General features: G+C 36.1%; 1 protein-coding gene across 2 annotated transcripts in view; it reads left to right on the top strand.

Annotated features, from left to right (window-relative positions):
- Positions 1 to 4,551: 4,551 nt before the first annotated feature.
- Positions 4,552 to 17,004, top strand: part of LOC129264433 (rab3 GTPase-activating protein non-catalytic subunit-like) — a 46,169-nt gene continuing 33,716 nt past the window's right edge. Inside the window, exons 1-2 of one of the 2 annotated variants that reach the window (XM_064102609.1) lie at positions 4,552 to 4,782; positions 13,091 to 13,188. In XM_064102609.1, the coding sequence (XP_063958679.1) occupies positions 4,674 to 4,782; positions 13,091 to 13,188 (207 nt within the window). In that variant the 5' untranslated portion in view covers positions 4,552 to 4,673. The remainder of the gene's footprint in view (positions 4,783 to 13,090; positions 13,189 to 17,004) is intronic. The other variant, XM_064102610.1, reaches the window with a different exon arrangement.

Genomic DNA, 17,004 nt, shown 5'->3' with positions numbered 1-17,004 from the left:
TCCTATTTTTCTCAAAGTTTTGTTGATCTTATTCTTTGATTTTTCTGCTTTCACAAAAGCTAACTTGCTCCAAGAGTTTCATTCTCCTTTAATATAGGAAGATACCAAATTATACCCATTTTTTTTTTAATGATTTACAAAACATAAAGAGGGTATCCCGTTTTTAGGTTTGAAATCTCTTCTTTTTTTTTTTTGCTCGCGCTTTGCGCTCGCATCAATTGTTTGGTTTTATACCGTTCATGATTACAAAAAGTGCATAGAACGTTAACTTTTTTGGCCGGAACGTCAAAAAAATTTCAGCTCGCGCTTCGCGCTCGCATTATTGAATCATTGAAATATGTATCGTGTAAATGGCTGACAGCAAAACGTCCAGAACAGGTCCCTTTCCGACAAGGCCAGAACGCATTATAAATATTTCTGCTCGCGCTTCGCGCGAGCAGTAATTATGTAGTTACATACGCATCTTAATTGTTCACAAGCATTACCTATAATGTTCAATTTTCAGGACAAAATACATGAAATTTCAAAATTGTTTAGCTCGCACTTCGCGCTCACACTATTTGAATAGGGCCTACGAAATTACTACACATTTATGTAAGAATAAAAGCTAAGAAATTACTGTTAGGACATGGGCATTTTGCCCCCCCCCCCCCAAAAAAAAATAAATAAATAAATAAATAAATCACGATCAAGAAAAAGAAAAGAAAAAAGGGATAAGGGTGAAATATATTATTTTCCAAATATTATGTCAAAATCTATCACGAACTTGGATTTTTGTAATAAAAATGTCTAAATTTTTTGCTCGCTCGCTCGTAACTTCTTATTAATTTTACGCAATAACCTAAATCGAGCCCCCTCAATTTTTTTGGCTCATTACGCCACTGTGATAACACCTTTAAAGAAACAAACAAAAATCAACTTTGAGCGGCCGATCGGGGAAAATATAGGTGAAAAAATATTCGGCCCCCCCCCCCTATTGGCGGAGGCTGAATCCGCCCCTGGTTTAGATAGATATCCATCCAGTTTATGGTCACAATAAGTGTAGAATTTTAGGGTTTGGGTCGGAATATAAAAAATGTTCAGCTCGCGGTTCGCTCTCGCATAAAAATGTTGTTTAGTTAGATAGCCATTCTGTTCATAAGTGATATAAGAGTAAAAAAACAATCAAGTGATATAATACAAATATTTAGTACAAAGGTTGGCAACGAGAATATAACATGAAAGGTTTGAAACTTTGTTACAAACATTGCTGACGTGATTTTTCCATGATAAATGATCATCTACAACAACTCCCAGAAACCGCACATCTTGACTACGATTGATCTGATGACCTCCTATTGATAATGAATCTATAAGTGCTCAGAATGTCTACATTTTTCAGCTCACGCTTCGCGCTGACATCAATTGTTTAGATAGATACCCATCCTGTTCATGGTCACAAAAGTGCTTAGAATGTCCAGCTTTTGGTTGGAATAACAAAAAAATTGAGCTTGCGCTACGCGCTCGCATAAAATGTTTAGTTTAGATACCCATTCTGTTCATGATTATATAGAATGTCTAAATTTTAGGTCAGATTATCAAAAATTTTCACATAAATTGTTAAAATAGATACCTATCCTGCATGATGACCTAAAGTGCTTATGTCAAAATTTTAGGTAAGGTTATCAAAAATTTTTAATTTTCAGCTCGCGCTTCGCACTCGCATAAAAGTGCACAATGGCACCAAAATCAGGTAGGGCCCACGGGGTGCAAAATCCTGTAAATGCGCATGCCTTGTTAGATATCTCATCAAGAAAAACTAAGAAGCACTTAAAACTACAAACTATAGTGTAGACTAGCCCGTAAACAAAAATATAAACAACAGCTTTTAGCAGCCGACTGGGAAAATAGGGGTGAAAATATTTTTTCCGCCCCCCTAATTTTTATGCTTCCGCTGCCAATGACAAAAACTATACACGTACTGTTAAAACGATGCTTGAAATTTTAGCACGTTGTTTAAGCTTGTCACTCTAGTTGTTTAACGTTTTAAACAAGTTGTTTAAAAAGATTAAACAATTTATAAAAAAATAACAATTGTTGATAAGATTAAACAACTTGTTGGGAGAGTGACAGGCCAAACAAAGTGATCTTTTTTACTATATGTTTTGATAAAATAATACTTTGACAAAACTGTTATGAAAACATTACGAAACCTCTTAATGATTTAAGTCCTAAACTTTTTCAGGACCTTGATGTAAAACAGTGTTTTTATACTGATTTTGTGATTTCCAAATGAATATATTTCAACAAAATTGTTACGACACTCCTGGTGCTCGCATTGTCCGTTTAATGAGATAAATAATCCTGTTCAAGAGGTTTAAATGGTACTAAAATATTCTGTTTTCAAGCCAATATACACCAAATATATTTCCTCGCACTTCGAATTTTTATTATTTATATAATGTAGTGACAAGTGATTTCCCCCTTTCACAGGGGCAGATCCTACCTTCGCCAATAGGGGGGGGGGCGGAATATTTTTTAGCCATATTTTCCCCGATCGGCCGCTCGAAGTTGATTTTTGTTTGTTTCTTTGAAGGGGTAGTCCTAATAGTCATATCTTACATTCAGCATAAAATATTTAATAATCTCATAATCCTTATTTAAAAATACGAGCGCGAAGCACGAACTAATTTTTTTTTTAAATTTCATACATTTTGTCCTAAAAATTGAACTTTCTGGGTAATGTTTGTGTTCCTGAACAAGATGTGTAAACAACCAAATAATAACTGCAAAGCGCGAGCAGACAATTTCATACGTTTTTATCTGATCGAAAAAGGACATATTAAGGACCGTTTACAGTTAGCCATGAAGACGTTACATATTTCAACAATTAAATAATGCGAGCGCGAAGCGCGAGCTGAAAATTTTGACATTTCTACCTAAAAAATGGAAATTCCAAGCATGCACTTTTTGTAATCGTGAACAGGATAGGTGATACTTTAGGTAGGCCTATATAACTTAACAAGTGATGCAAGCGCAAGCGCTGGCGGAAAAATGGAGATTTAGATCTTAAACAGGACACTCGATCTATTCATATTTTGTAAATCATTAAAAGGGTGAGTAATTGGGATCTTCCTAGATTAATAATGCGAGCATAACATTTTTGATATTCTGATCTGAAACTGGATAATGATAGAGAACAAGCTGCGTATCTGAATAAACGCTGTAGTATAAGCAAAAAGAAAAAGAAAACATTATGTACTACATAGAATCATAATCATATCATATTTTCATACATGACGGGCATGTGACTCCCTTATCATGAAATAGGTTGCAAATGCATTAATCCAGTTGTCAATCCTAGAAGTCAAAATTTGAATTAACAATTTCATGTAATGAAATCTAAAAGATATGACACCCTCAAAATAGTTTTCTTATTGAATATTCATTAAGACATACATAAAATAGATTCACTGAAATAATGCAAATCTTTAAAATGTCATTACTTTGTTATTCCTTGTCCAATTTGAACAAAATGTTGATTTGAATAAAAAGAGAAAAATATATACACATCCCGGTCGGTATGCAAATGATGGAACTGATTACATCACTCACTCACTTTTTCTTTTGTATTTTATTATATGAAATATGAAATATTCTAATTTGCTCCTCATTCATTGTCCTGTGAAACAAAGTTTTATTTCTCCCTAAACATGTGGAATTACCACTGTTAGACATTATGTGGTTCAGTCAAGTTTGTCATTGTCAAATCTGTAAAATTGAAATATTGTATAATTCAAACAATAAAAAACAAAAGAAATAGTGAGTGATGGACATCATCGATTCTCTCATGTGCAAGTGACTAAATTGTGCATATAGCTATTTTGTGAAAAATAAGCGAAACTTTAAAATGTCATAACTTTCTTATTTTACATCCGATTTTGATGAAATTTTCAGCATTATGCTTGTCTGATTTTTTTCTGTTGATTCAAACCCACATTTTTCTTAGATGGACTTGACCTTCAAAGTTGGGGGGGGGGACGCCTTCCTGGATACCCAGACAAGGTCCTTTCGCACTCGGTATACATTTTTCCCCTTTCTTTTTCTTCCATTCCAATGTGGAAAAATAAGATGATAATTTTTTCTAAGAGTTAAAAAAAAAAGAATATGAGCCCGGCACTCAACCTGCGCCCAAGGGCAGAGGATGTCTTTCAAGTAACTTTTCTTCCCCCTCAGTTCCTTTTATACCTCTCCGTCCTCCCTCTCTCTATTTCTTCCTTCATTCATTTCCTCTCTCCCTTTCAATTCTTATGCTCCTCTCTCTCTCTCTTTTCTTTACTCCTTAATTCCCCCGGCTCCTTCCTCTTTTCTCTAAAGTTTGTCTCTCCTTTTTTGCCTTCCTTTTTTTATACTCTCCCTCCCCCTTTTCCCCTCTCCCCCCTGAGGTTTCAAAAGAGGGCGGGGGATGGAACAGGGGCCGGTGCGCCCCCCCCCCACCGGATCAGCCACCAGGCTAGGAGGGAGACCGGAGAACAAATCGCTCAGTCGTTTTGTTCTCCCGGATCAATCCGTACTGTCCGGTGATCTTGATTTTAATACTGTGACACCAGATCGCGAGCTTGTTTTATTAGGGTTTGACAAGTTTGCTTGTTTTGGATTTTGTGAGGCCAAGTGCCATACTGTAGTAGCTGAATATGTCGTGTGTTTTGACAAATGTTGGATGTTTCTATGATATTACTGCTGTTCAGAGATACTTGTTCCCAAATTGGAAGAAGGGTGAAGGAGGAAATGAGACAGGAACCGGTGAGCCTAAGCAAATTCAATGATTTTTTGCATGTCTGTATAAAAGTGCACAAACAGTGTCAGTCAGATCATGGGCCATGTCTGGGCCGATTGCAAGAAAGGGTCATTGCAAGAATTTCGTGTCGCCCATTTATTATGATGCGCCATGTGAAACGCATTTTAAATAAATTACCTGCAAATATATTTTATTCATCCGTTAAAATAAACAAAATCTTTGTTTATAAAATGATGTGATAATCATGAAATTGTATACAAATTGATTTAAATGCTAGCTAACAAATTTTATTTGTTATGGTAGTGGATCGTATTACCGAACACTTTTCATGAATTCAATCATATCAAACACATTATTCTCATAAAATTCACCAAACTTTCACCATAAATACACAATTACCTACAAAATATAAATTTGTAAAAATTTTGCCGAAATTGTATTTCCTTTTTACGATATTAGCTTCCGATCGGACCCCTCTTCGCATGTGAAATATTTTGGTCACTTGAAAAAGGTATCGTATTACCGAACGTGTGTTTTCATTGGGAAAAGTTGAGAAAACAACAAAATCACTGATGAGCTATTTTGACCATATTTTACTATTTTTAGAATATTAAGACTTTGAAAATGTGTTTTTTACAATTTTTCATCATCTTTCTATTCAAGTTCTCTTTGGAAGGATTCTGCAAAATTTTGAGCGTATGAAATTATTTCTGATGCGTATGATGCGCGCGTTCGGTAATACAAGGCCGGTCGGTAATACAAGCACTCACTATACATTTCAGAAATATCCCGCATACAGCTTATCATAAAAGATGGGCGACACGAAAGACGGTCCTTGGAAAGACCCTTTCGTGCAATCGGCCCCAGGACAAGCCAGGAGGCTCCTAGAGAGTAACAATCATTTATTTACTAACGTAATACTCTCCACAAAGCCAGGGATTCCATCCCATTCATCTGCATGTACCGCCAAAAAACCTCAAACTTTCGCCCCGAGATTTCTACTCTTCTTCTAAGAGATCTAGCCCTAAATCATGTAAATGGGATATGACTTCATTTCCGACATTTCTACGCTATCAATTTCATTTTTAAACAAGAATTCATTTAAAAAATGATTAAAATATTATGAAAAGACGGGAGAGACTTGCCCGATGTTTACGCCGCCATCTTGTTTCTCATTGTTCTTCGCCAATGTTATGGACGCATGGAAGTAAGAAGAAAAAGATAACAGAAGTAGGGGGTTTTGTCGTAGAATTTTTTTACTTAGTGGATGGAGGGGACATATTTCATATCGAAGTCTTCTTCCCACACTGTATACCCAGTGATTCTGTGTCCGGACGGGTTGGGTGTCCGGACACATGACTTTTACTCTCAATTTCGAAAAGTTTACAAGCAATGTCTTTAATTCTTTTTAGCACAGAATATAAGAAAATATTATAAAGAACAAATATTGATGGTGAAAAAAAACTATTCAACCTATATTATTGGTTTATTCCTGAGATAAAAACAAGGCTTCATTTCTGTTAAGTGTCCGGTCACCCAACCCCCCATCCTACTGTGTGCTTGCCTCCACATATTCAGTTTATTCCTCAATTTAATATTTCCACTTCCAATCGATTTACATCCAGGTTTGACAGAAGTTTCCGAAGATTTCATTGTAAATACAAATTTGCAAGAGAAATTGACGACAGAACTCTAGAAAGTAGTGTCGATCGAGGGTTAAAAAACAAAAGCGCAATATGCACATCACCGAAAATGCAATATATGCAATAGGATACGTGCTATTAGATAGGTCCAGCGAAAATTGCTTGCCCCAATAATCGACATGGCAAGGCTGGCCTCATTACGATTCTGACCTCATTTAGAAATTATTTTCAGGGGGTTGGTTGGGGACTCATAGGCGGATTGGGTTAGTGTTTAGGGTATTTTGTTTTAAAAGGTTTAGGGTTAGGCTTTACATTATTATTTATTTTCATAAAAATAGATTTTAACCCCATCTCATTCATTAAAGGACAAGTCCACCCCAACAATAAGTTGATTTGAATTAAAAGAAAAAATCCAACAAGAATAACACTGAAAATTTCATCAAAATCGGATGTAAAATAAGAAAGTTATGACATTTTAAAGTTTTGCTTAATTTCACAAAACAGTTATATGCACATCCTGGCTGGTATGCAAATGAGGAGACTATGACGTCATCCACTCACTATTTCTTTTGTATTTTATTATATGAAATATGAAATATTTTAATTTTCTCCTCATTGTCAAGTGATACAACGATTAATTCCTTCCTGAACATGTGGAATTAGCATTCTTTAATACTATATGTTTCAGTCAAGTTGGTTCTTATTGTCAAATCTAAAAAAAAATGAAATATTGTATAATTCAAACAATAAAAAACAAAAGAAATAGTGAGTGATGGACATCATCAACTGACTCACCTAGTTGTGCATATCACTGTTATGTGAAAAATAAGTGAAACTTTAAAATGTCATAACTTTCTTATTTTACATCCGATTTTGATGAAATCTTTAGCACTGTGCTAGTTTGATTTTTCTCTATTTATTCAAGTCAGCATTTTCCTGGGGTGGACTTGACCTTTAAAAAGAAAAAATCAACAATTTTTTTAAATTTTTATCATTCTCAATTAACATTTTCATCAAAATAGGGTTAACTTAGGTGGAAATATACATGCTTTATTCTGTTAAACATTTATCCGACTTTATCCCATGTGCTTTATTTTATTTAAAAAAGAAATCAACAAAATGACTTTAACCCCACACCTTATTATTTAAGCATACCTTATTTTATTCTCATCTCATTTATTCACCAAAAAAATCAACAAAATGATAAAAAAAAAAAACAATCCACAGTGTCAGTGGTTTTTAATTTTTATAGGTTTCAATTTATTATCATTTTAATCAAAATAGGGCTAGGTGGAAACATATAAACATGGTTTTATTCCGTTGAACATATATTGCAGCACAATACTTCCAATTAAATACCTCCCCTGGTGGGTGTTTCATAAAGCTGTTCGTAAGTTACGAGCGACTTTAAGAATGACTGGTGATCCTTTCTTGTGTTAAATGACCCGTGTACACCAAAATGTTCATTGGCAATGGTTTAGCGCGTAAGAAAGGATCACCAGTCGTTCTTAAAGTTGCTCTTAACTTATGAACATCTTTATGAAACGGCCCCCTGGTGTACTTGAGTGAAACTCAAGTACATTCGTCGACAAAATAATCTAGGTCAGTGGTGGATCCAGGGGGGGGGGCACAGCCGGCCCATGCCCCCCCCCTTTTGAGAGCCATAATAAAAATTTGTAATGTAAATATATCTTCTACTCAAGTGTGATCCCCCTTTTTTTTGCTTGTCAAATTTTCATTGGGAAAATGTACCCCTGTGGAGCCGTGATATGTGCAAACGCCAGGATATGTGCAAACAACGGTATATGTGCAAAATTTCGCCGGGATTTGTACAAACAACGGAATTTGTGCAAACGCCACGCCGGGAAATGTGCAAATATGTCAAAATTTATCAACGGCATCTGTGCAAACGTGACGACGGGATATGTGCAAATGAACAATTTTCACGGGAAAAGTGCAAACCTCCGGGATATGTGCAAATCACTGCATTTATCCATAGAAAGGCTATTTCTCATGAAATGTTTCAGTCATAAAATTACTGTTAAAAATGAGAAACATGCCTGCATAAGGGAGAAGCTACAATGACATCGGCAATGAAACGCTTTTCAGAGAGGCGGCGGGGGGGGGGGGGCACCAACCTTAAATTGAAGACCCACTATCGTTTGGAATAACATGGATGTAGAGTGTAGTCTGTTAATGCTCCAGACCCGGTCATTTAATCATTTGAAGATCCTTCTGAACTAAGATCCTGTACTAAAGCATACATAAGGAGCATAGCCATTCAAAAATAATAAAAAAAAAACTGCAACACCTCACCGTTTACCAAATTAAGACCTTGTAGAAATGAATATAGAATGTAGTCTTTACCCTAGACCTTGTTGTATCAATAAAAAAAATCTAATTTAATACCTCACCGTCTCATTCCTATCGAATAAGTTGTTGTTTTAGCTTATACGGCGCGTGTCATTCAGTAGTGAATATTTGCGCCAAAAAAACCACATCCACCGAGCCGGATTCGAACCAGCGACATAATGTTAATCATCAATCATCTACAGTCCTCCGCTCTACCAACTGAGCTATCGGTGGTTACTGGGTTTAAAGTGTAGTTTTTGCTCCAGACCGGGTGATTAAACAAATTCAAAACTATTTAAGCCCCTTCCACTACTAAGACTCTGTTATAAAGAACGTGTATATAACGTATTCTCAATTCTCCAGACCCGTTTATTTAAACAAATTTTCAAGACCCCACAGTCTCATTCCTGTGAAAAAGATGGATATAAAACGTTGTCTTTTCTCCAGACCTTTGATTAAAAAACCTTCAGAATTAAGACCCAAGACTAAGACTCCGTTATAAAGCAAGGGTACATATCGTAGTCTTTACTCCAGACCCGTTTAAAAAAAATTATGTTATAATCTTTAAAAATAAGACCCCGTAAGAAAGCATGGATATAAGAGCACAGTCTTTACCCCAGACGCTGTTATTAAAAAAATTAGGAGATCTTCAATTTGACGACCCCACCGTCTCATATCTGAGGGGAAAAAATGGATATAGAGTGTAGTCTTTACTCCAAACCTGGTGATTAAAAAAAAACTTAAATAGTAAGACCCCATCATCTTCCAAACTAATAGTCTATAAGTATAACAAAGCACGGGTACCTATAGCATAGCCTTTACTCCATATCCATTTATTAAAAAAACTACACTGTACACCCACTGTATGATTACGCTGTATACCCATGTGCTACATTACAGGTTCTTAGTATTGAAGATGACGGGATTGACGTTTCGAAGATTCTTGATTTTTTTTTTTCAAATGACTGGGTCTGGAGAAAATAATAACTCTATATCCATATGCTTGATGACATGGCAATGGTTTAGAAGATGGTGAGGTTTAAATTGTTAAGATTATTTCTCTTTTTAACTACCGGGTTTTGAGTAAAGACTACGCTTAGCTAGTCCAGGTATAGCGTTAATCCTGTTGTTTGGAAGAATATATGGCCAAGACTGAGTATTAAAAAGTAGACTAATAACCTTCATCTTGTAGGGAAGGTCGCATTGGGTCTGGAAAAGGAGACTACCAGCATGGGTCGGCAGAGCAAAATTGATAGGGGAGGGGAGGGCACAGCGAAAAAGGGCACTTCCTCTTTTAGAAAAGGGCACTTGAAACAAAAAACTTTTTTAAAAACAAAATAGCATAATGTACCCTAGTAGGGTAATGAGCAAAATGATTGAGTGGGGCAAACATGGCGTGTGGGGCAAAATTTCTTTAAAGCTGCGAGCGAGCGAGCGAGCAAAATTTTGAAACTTTTAATGAAAAAAACAAACATTTGTGATAGATTTTGACATAGAGAACACTATCATATTTCACCACTTTTCTTTCCTTTTCTTCTTTTCTTTTTCTTGGTATTGAAAACTTTTTGAGTCCATGGAACGAGGTCCATTTCTTAAGGGGGCAAGTGCCCCCCCCTCTCCCTCTGCTCAGATGCCCCTGCATAAAAGAAAGGACGCTAATTGCAAATACATATACCTTATATTAGCAAATTGGACATTTGAACAAACCAGAAGAGAAGGGACATTTATCAGAATAATCATATGGGGCACTTGATCAAAGGTGAAAATATACACACTACAGAAGAAGAATTTCACTCTGAAAAGGGGCAACTTAACCCTATCTAGGTCGGGGTATTTTTGGAATTCATATGGCCGGGGGAGGGGGGCCTCCCAGGCCCCCCCCCCCCCCCTTGAGATCTCGGCCGTCGACCGCGCGATCGCACCGAAAATTGGCACGCATGTTGTCTGGGATATAATCTACAAAATTGTATAGTAATTTATTTCATGCAAATCGTTATTACGTAATTATGCTAATTTATGCGTAATTAGTATGCAAAATCATACTTTTTCCTCTAACTCCGTAAATAAAGCTCCAAATGTTCTAATTTTTGGCATAGAAACCCTTTGTGATGTTCTTAGCAAGTGTACATGAAAAAATCGTGATATCAGATCAATTTCCTATGTATGTATTTCTTTGTTTTTTGGACCTTTTGTTTTTCATTGTTTTTTTCAATGAAATTCGTTGGGGACTCTTCTAAGATCATAAACAGCATAAAATACATACATTTAGGCGTGCAAAACTAAAAATAATCATACATTTATGATTTTTGGTTGAAAACACAATTTACATTGACTTTGTACACGAAATCACGTTTTTTGAGCAATTTTTGGTCTGAGATGCACTTACGTAACATTGCGTAACTTCGGAACCGCGTACCCGGGTGACGCAAAATTGGTCTCAAAAGGTGCGGAAGACTTGAAAGTAAAAAGTCAGCGAGCAGCGCGGTCAAAAAATTTTGCGCGACGAAAATATCGCGCGACTCGTTGAGGGGGGAGGGGGGCCTCCGAGCCCCCCTGGCCAAGATAGGGTTAAAGGGGCGAGAGGAACAATTTAAAAGGATTTTTATTATTTAAATATGCACTTTTAGAAGGGATAAGAACGCGAAATAAGGAAAACGGACAATGACAGGGCATGAAAAGAGCGGTTTTAAGGAATGGAAACTTATCTGATACGAGAATGTGCACTTATATTTATAAAAAGGTAAAGGGGCACACTTTAACACATAAAACAGGTCCTTCTAAGATGAAAGGGGCAACGTTCTTGGGTTAAAAGGGAAAACTGTTTAGTGCTTCAAAAAGTGGGGGCACTGTGAACCCCCTGCCCCCCCCCCCCCGGATCGCAGCCCCTGCATTCATATCATATGGAACATTCGTTGTAAAATCGAGGTGTATGAATTGCAACCTAAAAATATTTCATTTAGAGAGTAAAGTGCATCGCATTTGTGGGTATATACAGTAGTTCGAAATTAATGCCTCTTGTTGGTAAAGTGCGCTAGTATGACATGATTGTGTGGGAAATATTTTTTATATACGTTAGTGGGTACAGTGTTTTTACACATGTGGCTGATATTACACAAGCTGGCGTCACTTTGGGTGTGTTAAAAGAGATAGGAAACAATGTCTTGTTTGAATGTTCATAGATTCATAAAAAATTAATATCAAATGGCATAGTAATCAAGACATTTTGGGTTTATAATTAAATTTTAAAGAAATTCGACAACTTCTGATGAAATCTGGAAATGAAATCAACAGATCAAGTTCAATGTGAGTATCAGTGGAAATCATGCTTGCCTCTCCCACCCCCTTTAATAATTGCCCCATGCAGTGTTCGAAACAGTACTAAATGTTCCTTTAAGGTGACACGACATATACTCCTGCGAAAATTGCGACAATTAATATCTCAGAAGGCATAGGATTAGTGTTAGGATTGTGATAGAGTTCTTGGTTCAGAATATTGTCATGATTACGATTAGGGTGTATTTAGTTTTGGAGGTTAGCTTTTATGTTTCGCTTAATGTTTAGAATTTACATCGGAGCAATTGTCGCCAGAGCAAATGTCCACTAAGCCTGGTGCCCCCCCCCCCCCCACTGCCTCTCTGAAAAGCGTTTCATTGCCGATGACACTAGCTGTAGCTTCTCCCTTATGCAGGCATGTTTCTCATTTTAACAGTAATGTTATGAAACATTTCATGAGAAATATCCTTAATATGGATAAAAACAGTAATTTGCACATATCCCGGAGGTTTGCACTTTTCCCGTGAAAATTGTTCATTTGCACATATCCCGTCGTCACGTTTGAACAGATGCCGTTGATACATTTTGACAGATTTGCACATTTTCCGGCGTGGCGTTTGCACAAATTCCGTTGTTTGCACAAATCCCGGCGAAATTTTGCACATATACCGTTGTTTGCACATATCCCGGCGTTTGCACATATCACGGCTCCACATCCCCCCCCCTTTTGGAAAATCCTGGATCCGCCCCTGATCGAGGTTATCATCAGATCACAAACTTATAAAATATAATGTATGCATTACTACTCTCTCTTTCTCTCTTGCAAAGATGTTAACTTTTCAGTAAACTATGACTCAAACTGTTTTTTTGTATCCAATTCACCCAGGCTCAGTCTGGGCTCACAAAAAGGAACTTGAAATAAATTATCATCTCTTGAGTTTGAACTAATTTTAGATTGTTACCACAACTGGCATTTATGCTTGATATTTTATGGTTAATAATTCCTCCATTAACATGTCTTGAAATGTTTTTTTCCTCACCTCAGATGGATGGGAGGATGCAGATTGGTCGTGGTCAGGAGAAGAAAGTAACAGTGTGAGTCTAAATGTCAAAACTACAGTAAATGCTGTTGCTTTTCAGAAAGTGAGTGTCATTTTAGTTTCACCCTCTTTTAGTTTAGTGGCTTTATCCACATGTAGTTCCAGTATGTGTATTATTTTCTTCTTGAAATTGCTATAAAGTGCTATATTTCAAATTTTCTATAATTTAGTTAAAGCTTTATCTATGACAATGCAGTTGCTGTATGTGCATTTTTTTTTGTAAAATTCCTTATTTATTTCATTTGTCTTTTTTCCCTTTTTTTGTTCAAGTCAAATTTGTGATAATGTTGTCCTGTTTGTGAAAACTGTGAGTGCAGCTGAAGTTTTATTGAGTCATAAAATTAAGTAGACCATTTATTATCTCTATAATTTTTTTCACCCTATATTTTCAATCTTGTAAGAAATATTCCTCACACAAAACGATTTATAAAAAAATACATGATTTGTTTTGCACTCTTGCTTCTGGTATGATTTTTTTGGCCAAATTCAAATTTGTGATGATGATGATGTCCTGTAGTGAAAAATGTAATGGGGTGCAGAAACTGAATTGATTCATATTCAAAGAATTAATCATTTATTAATTTGTTTTAATCTTCTATTAACCCTAAATCTTCAATAGACATATTCCTTTAACAAAATGATTTATAAAAAATAAAACATGACCTGTAGTGTTTATGCACTTATTCTGCTTTGGGTATATTTTGTTAATGTGAATTTTTGATGTTATTCCATTGTTTTTTTAAATTCAATATTTAATATGAAATTTCATAGATGGCACTGCAATTAACATGCACTTGAAAACCAATATGTGCTTTTACTATCTTGTCTTCTTCTATCCCAATCAAGGAGGGATATTACATTTTTGTTGTGCATATCTCTCTGATTCTGAGATCCAACCCTTCATGATCCATGCAGAGGGATCTCCACTTATTATCTCGATGGATATTTTTTCAAAATTTGTCTACGATATATCTTCAAACACGTTAAAAGTTTAAATGTTTAAAGGAATTCTGAAGACAACCTCAATCAAATTTACTCCTTATGGTCTTCAACTTAGTGAAGCTCTGATGACAGATACAAATAAGAAAAACACAATAATAAAAATAATAATGGTATATTTACTCCATGTAGCCACTTCAGTTCCGAAAACTGTTTTCCCTTCGGGCCCTACTATTATTATTACCCTGGCTTTAGCCTGGCTACCTACATGTAGGGAGGAAATTTTTCCTACCGGGTACCCATTTGCCTCGCCTGGGTTGAGTGCAGCACAATATGGGTAAAGTTTTTGCTGAAGGAAAACATGCCATGGCTTTGAATCAACCCATCTAGACGACGCCTCTACAATAATTCCTTTGTTTTGCGTTTCTACTAGCAGCCTGGGTTATTGAGTAGGTCTTAAAGGGATGGTCCGGGCTGAAAATGAATAATGTATATCTAAATAAATAAGTAAAATTCACAGAGCAAAATGCTGAAAATTTCATCAAAATCGGATATCAAATAATAAAGTTATTGAATTTTAAAGTTTATCAATATTTTGTGAAAACAGTTTTATGCACATCATCATGAATATTCATTAGGTGGGCTGATGATGTCACATCCCCACTTTCCTTTTTCTTCTGTTACATGAAATCATAAATGTTTCATTTTTTTCATACATGTGTAAATGATGTGTCTCCATTATGATGAAATATGTTGCAGCAATTAATAACTAATGCACTTAATCAGTTGTCAATCCAATTGTTTAAGTTCTTGGTAGAAATTTTTTGGATAAACCTAATTTCATATTGAAATACAAAAGAACAAGTGGGGATATGACATCAGCCCACCTAATGAATATTCATGAAGACGTGCCTATAACTGTTTCACCGAGTAATGCAAATTTTAAAATTCAATAACTTTGTTATTTGTTATCAGATTTTGATCAAATTTCAGCATTTTGCTCTGTGAATTTTACTCTTATTTATTGAGATATAAATATTTCCAGCCTGGACCATCCCTGTAATCAGAATGTATGTGGTTGCTCCAGCCGGCTTCAAGGTGGATCAGCCGAAGCGAGCTTCAGTTTAATTACAACGCATCTTCATGAGAACAAAGTCAGATTGAAAGTTTGAATTGTGATCCAGAAATTGATAGTAATACAGGTGAGGCTGCCAGAGGCATTCCACCTGTTAAGCATGATGGAAGGGTCATGGTGTAGTGGTTCTAACTCTCACCTTGTAAATAGTGGGTTGTGTGTTCGAATCCCAAGGGGTCAATCCACACTTTGCCACTCTCCACCCAGGTGTTAAATGGGAACCCGGTAGGACGCGAAACCTATAAAGTGTGCCAAGCAATTCTTGTTGGAATGCTCCCCATTGAGTGGAGAAAGTGCATACATTGTGTTCGGGCCAGGGAATTTTTTTTTTTTCGGGGGCTCCATTTCTACCTTTCGGGGGCTACTTGTTGCATTTCGGGGGCTCTTTTTGAATGCTACTTTTTTGTATTTTGAGGAATACCTGTTCACTTATTAATGAATTATTACTTTTTGTTTAATATTGTATGATTTTTTAAGGTTTTTTTTTCATGCTTAGAATCTTGGGTGGGTGTGTGTGTGTGTGTGTGTGACTGTGAGTTGGACTTGGATATGAATGAATTCAATATCTAATTTCTACTCCGTCTATTCCAGTACAATACCCTGTACTCGGCCATGTACATGTAATAAGGCCCACATACCCTAACTTTTCGTGAAGTTCTTTGAAAACGCAGATCTCCATGAAAATTGCATTTCTCTATGAGGGAGTCTAAATTTGATGAGAATGTATTCATTAAGAACTTAAATATACATGACAATGAAGAAATCATCAAACTTTATTGGAAGTTTTGAATAATATACCTGAAAGGTAAACTCTGTCTGAAACAGAAAATCACCATCATTGAGGCCTTTACTGAGCGAATTGTCCCCCAGAGCTCTGGCAGAGAGACAGAGCTCAGACTGGCTAGCTAATACAAGCGCCAATGCGTGCGCCTGCCGGCGGCCTTGTAAAATAGATGGAGCTTTGTTCGATGATTTATTGTCTGATATTTACCACATCCCCGAGAAAAATAAAACAAATGATTTTTAAGTTATAATTAATAAATAAGGTAAGTTATTTTGGATGTTAATAGGCCGTTTTGAAAAGCAAAGCCGAATGACAACTCACCAATGATAGGTTACTAGACTCTGGGATTTATTTCCTGTGTAATTCGAATTATTTTATCACAGAATTGTGATATCTGTAGGGGAAACATGTGCATTAGAAATTGCACATGGTGGTATTCATAATGGACCCCTATGCATGCAACTGTTTCCCGACCGTCGCATTGATTTTTTTTCCATACCTGGTACCATGTTTGTGGAAATACGTGGTACAGAAAAAAAGACGCAACTTCGGAATTTGAAACTGCGCTCCTCGCTATTTTCAAGGCTTATTCATGATTTTGAGTGTGGATTTTGGATGATTTTTAAATGGTAAGCCGTCCCCGTGTATTTTTTTCACTGGTTCGGGCATGCTACAATGTAGGATCCAAAGCGCTTAGAGATGTCGTGCCGATGTATCAAGCGCTATATAAAAGCGGATCATTCTTATTATTAGCATTTAGTTTACCACAAGGTTTTTGTTGAAACCAAGAATTTGTTGGTAAGCATATAAGGTTCTTAAAGAATGGTTTTTATGTGTAAGGTTTTTTTTGTTAAAGGTCAAGTCCACCCCAGAAAAATGTTAATTTAAATAAATAGAGAAAAATCAAACTAGCATAACGCTGAAAATTTCATCAAAATTGGATGTAAAATAAGAAAGTTATGATATTTTAAAGTTTCGCTTATTTTTCACAAAACAGTGAT

This window comes from Lytechinus pictus, chromosome 7, assembly GCF_037042905.1.
Source record: "Lytechinus pictus isolate F3 Inbred chromosome 7, Lp3.0, whole genome shotgun sequence".
Lineage (NCBI taxonomy): Eukaryota > Metazoa > Echinodermata > Echinoidea > Temnopleuroida > Toxopneustidae > Lytechinus > Lytechinus pictus.
The sequence above is the reverse complement of the archived record's forward strand: the minus strand, read 5'-3'. Positions and strand labels throughout refer to the sequence as shown.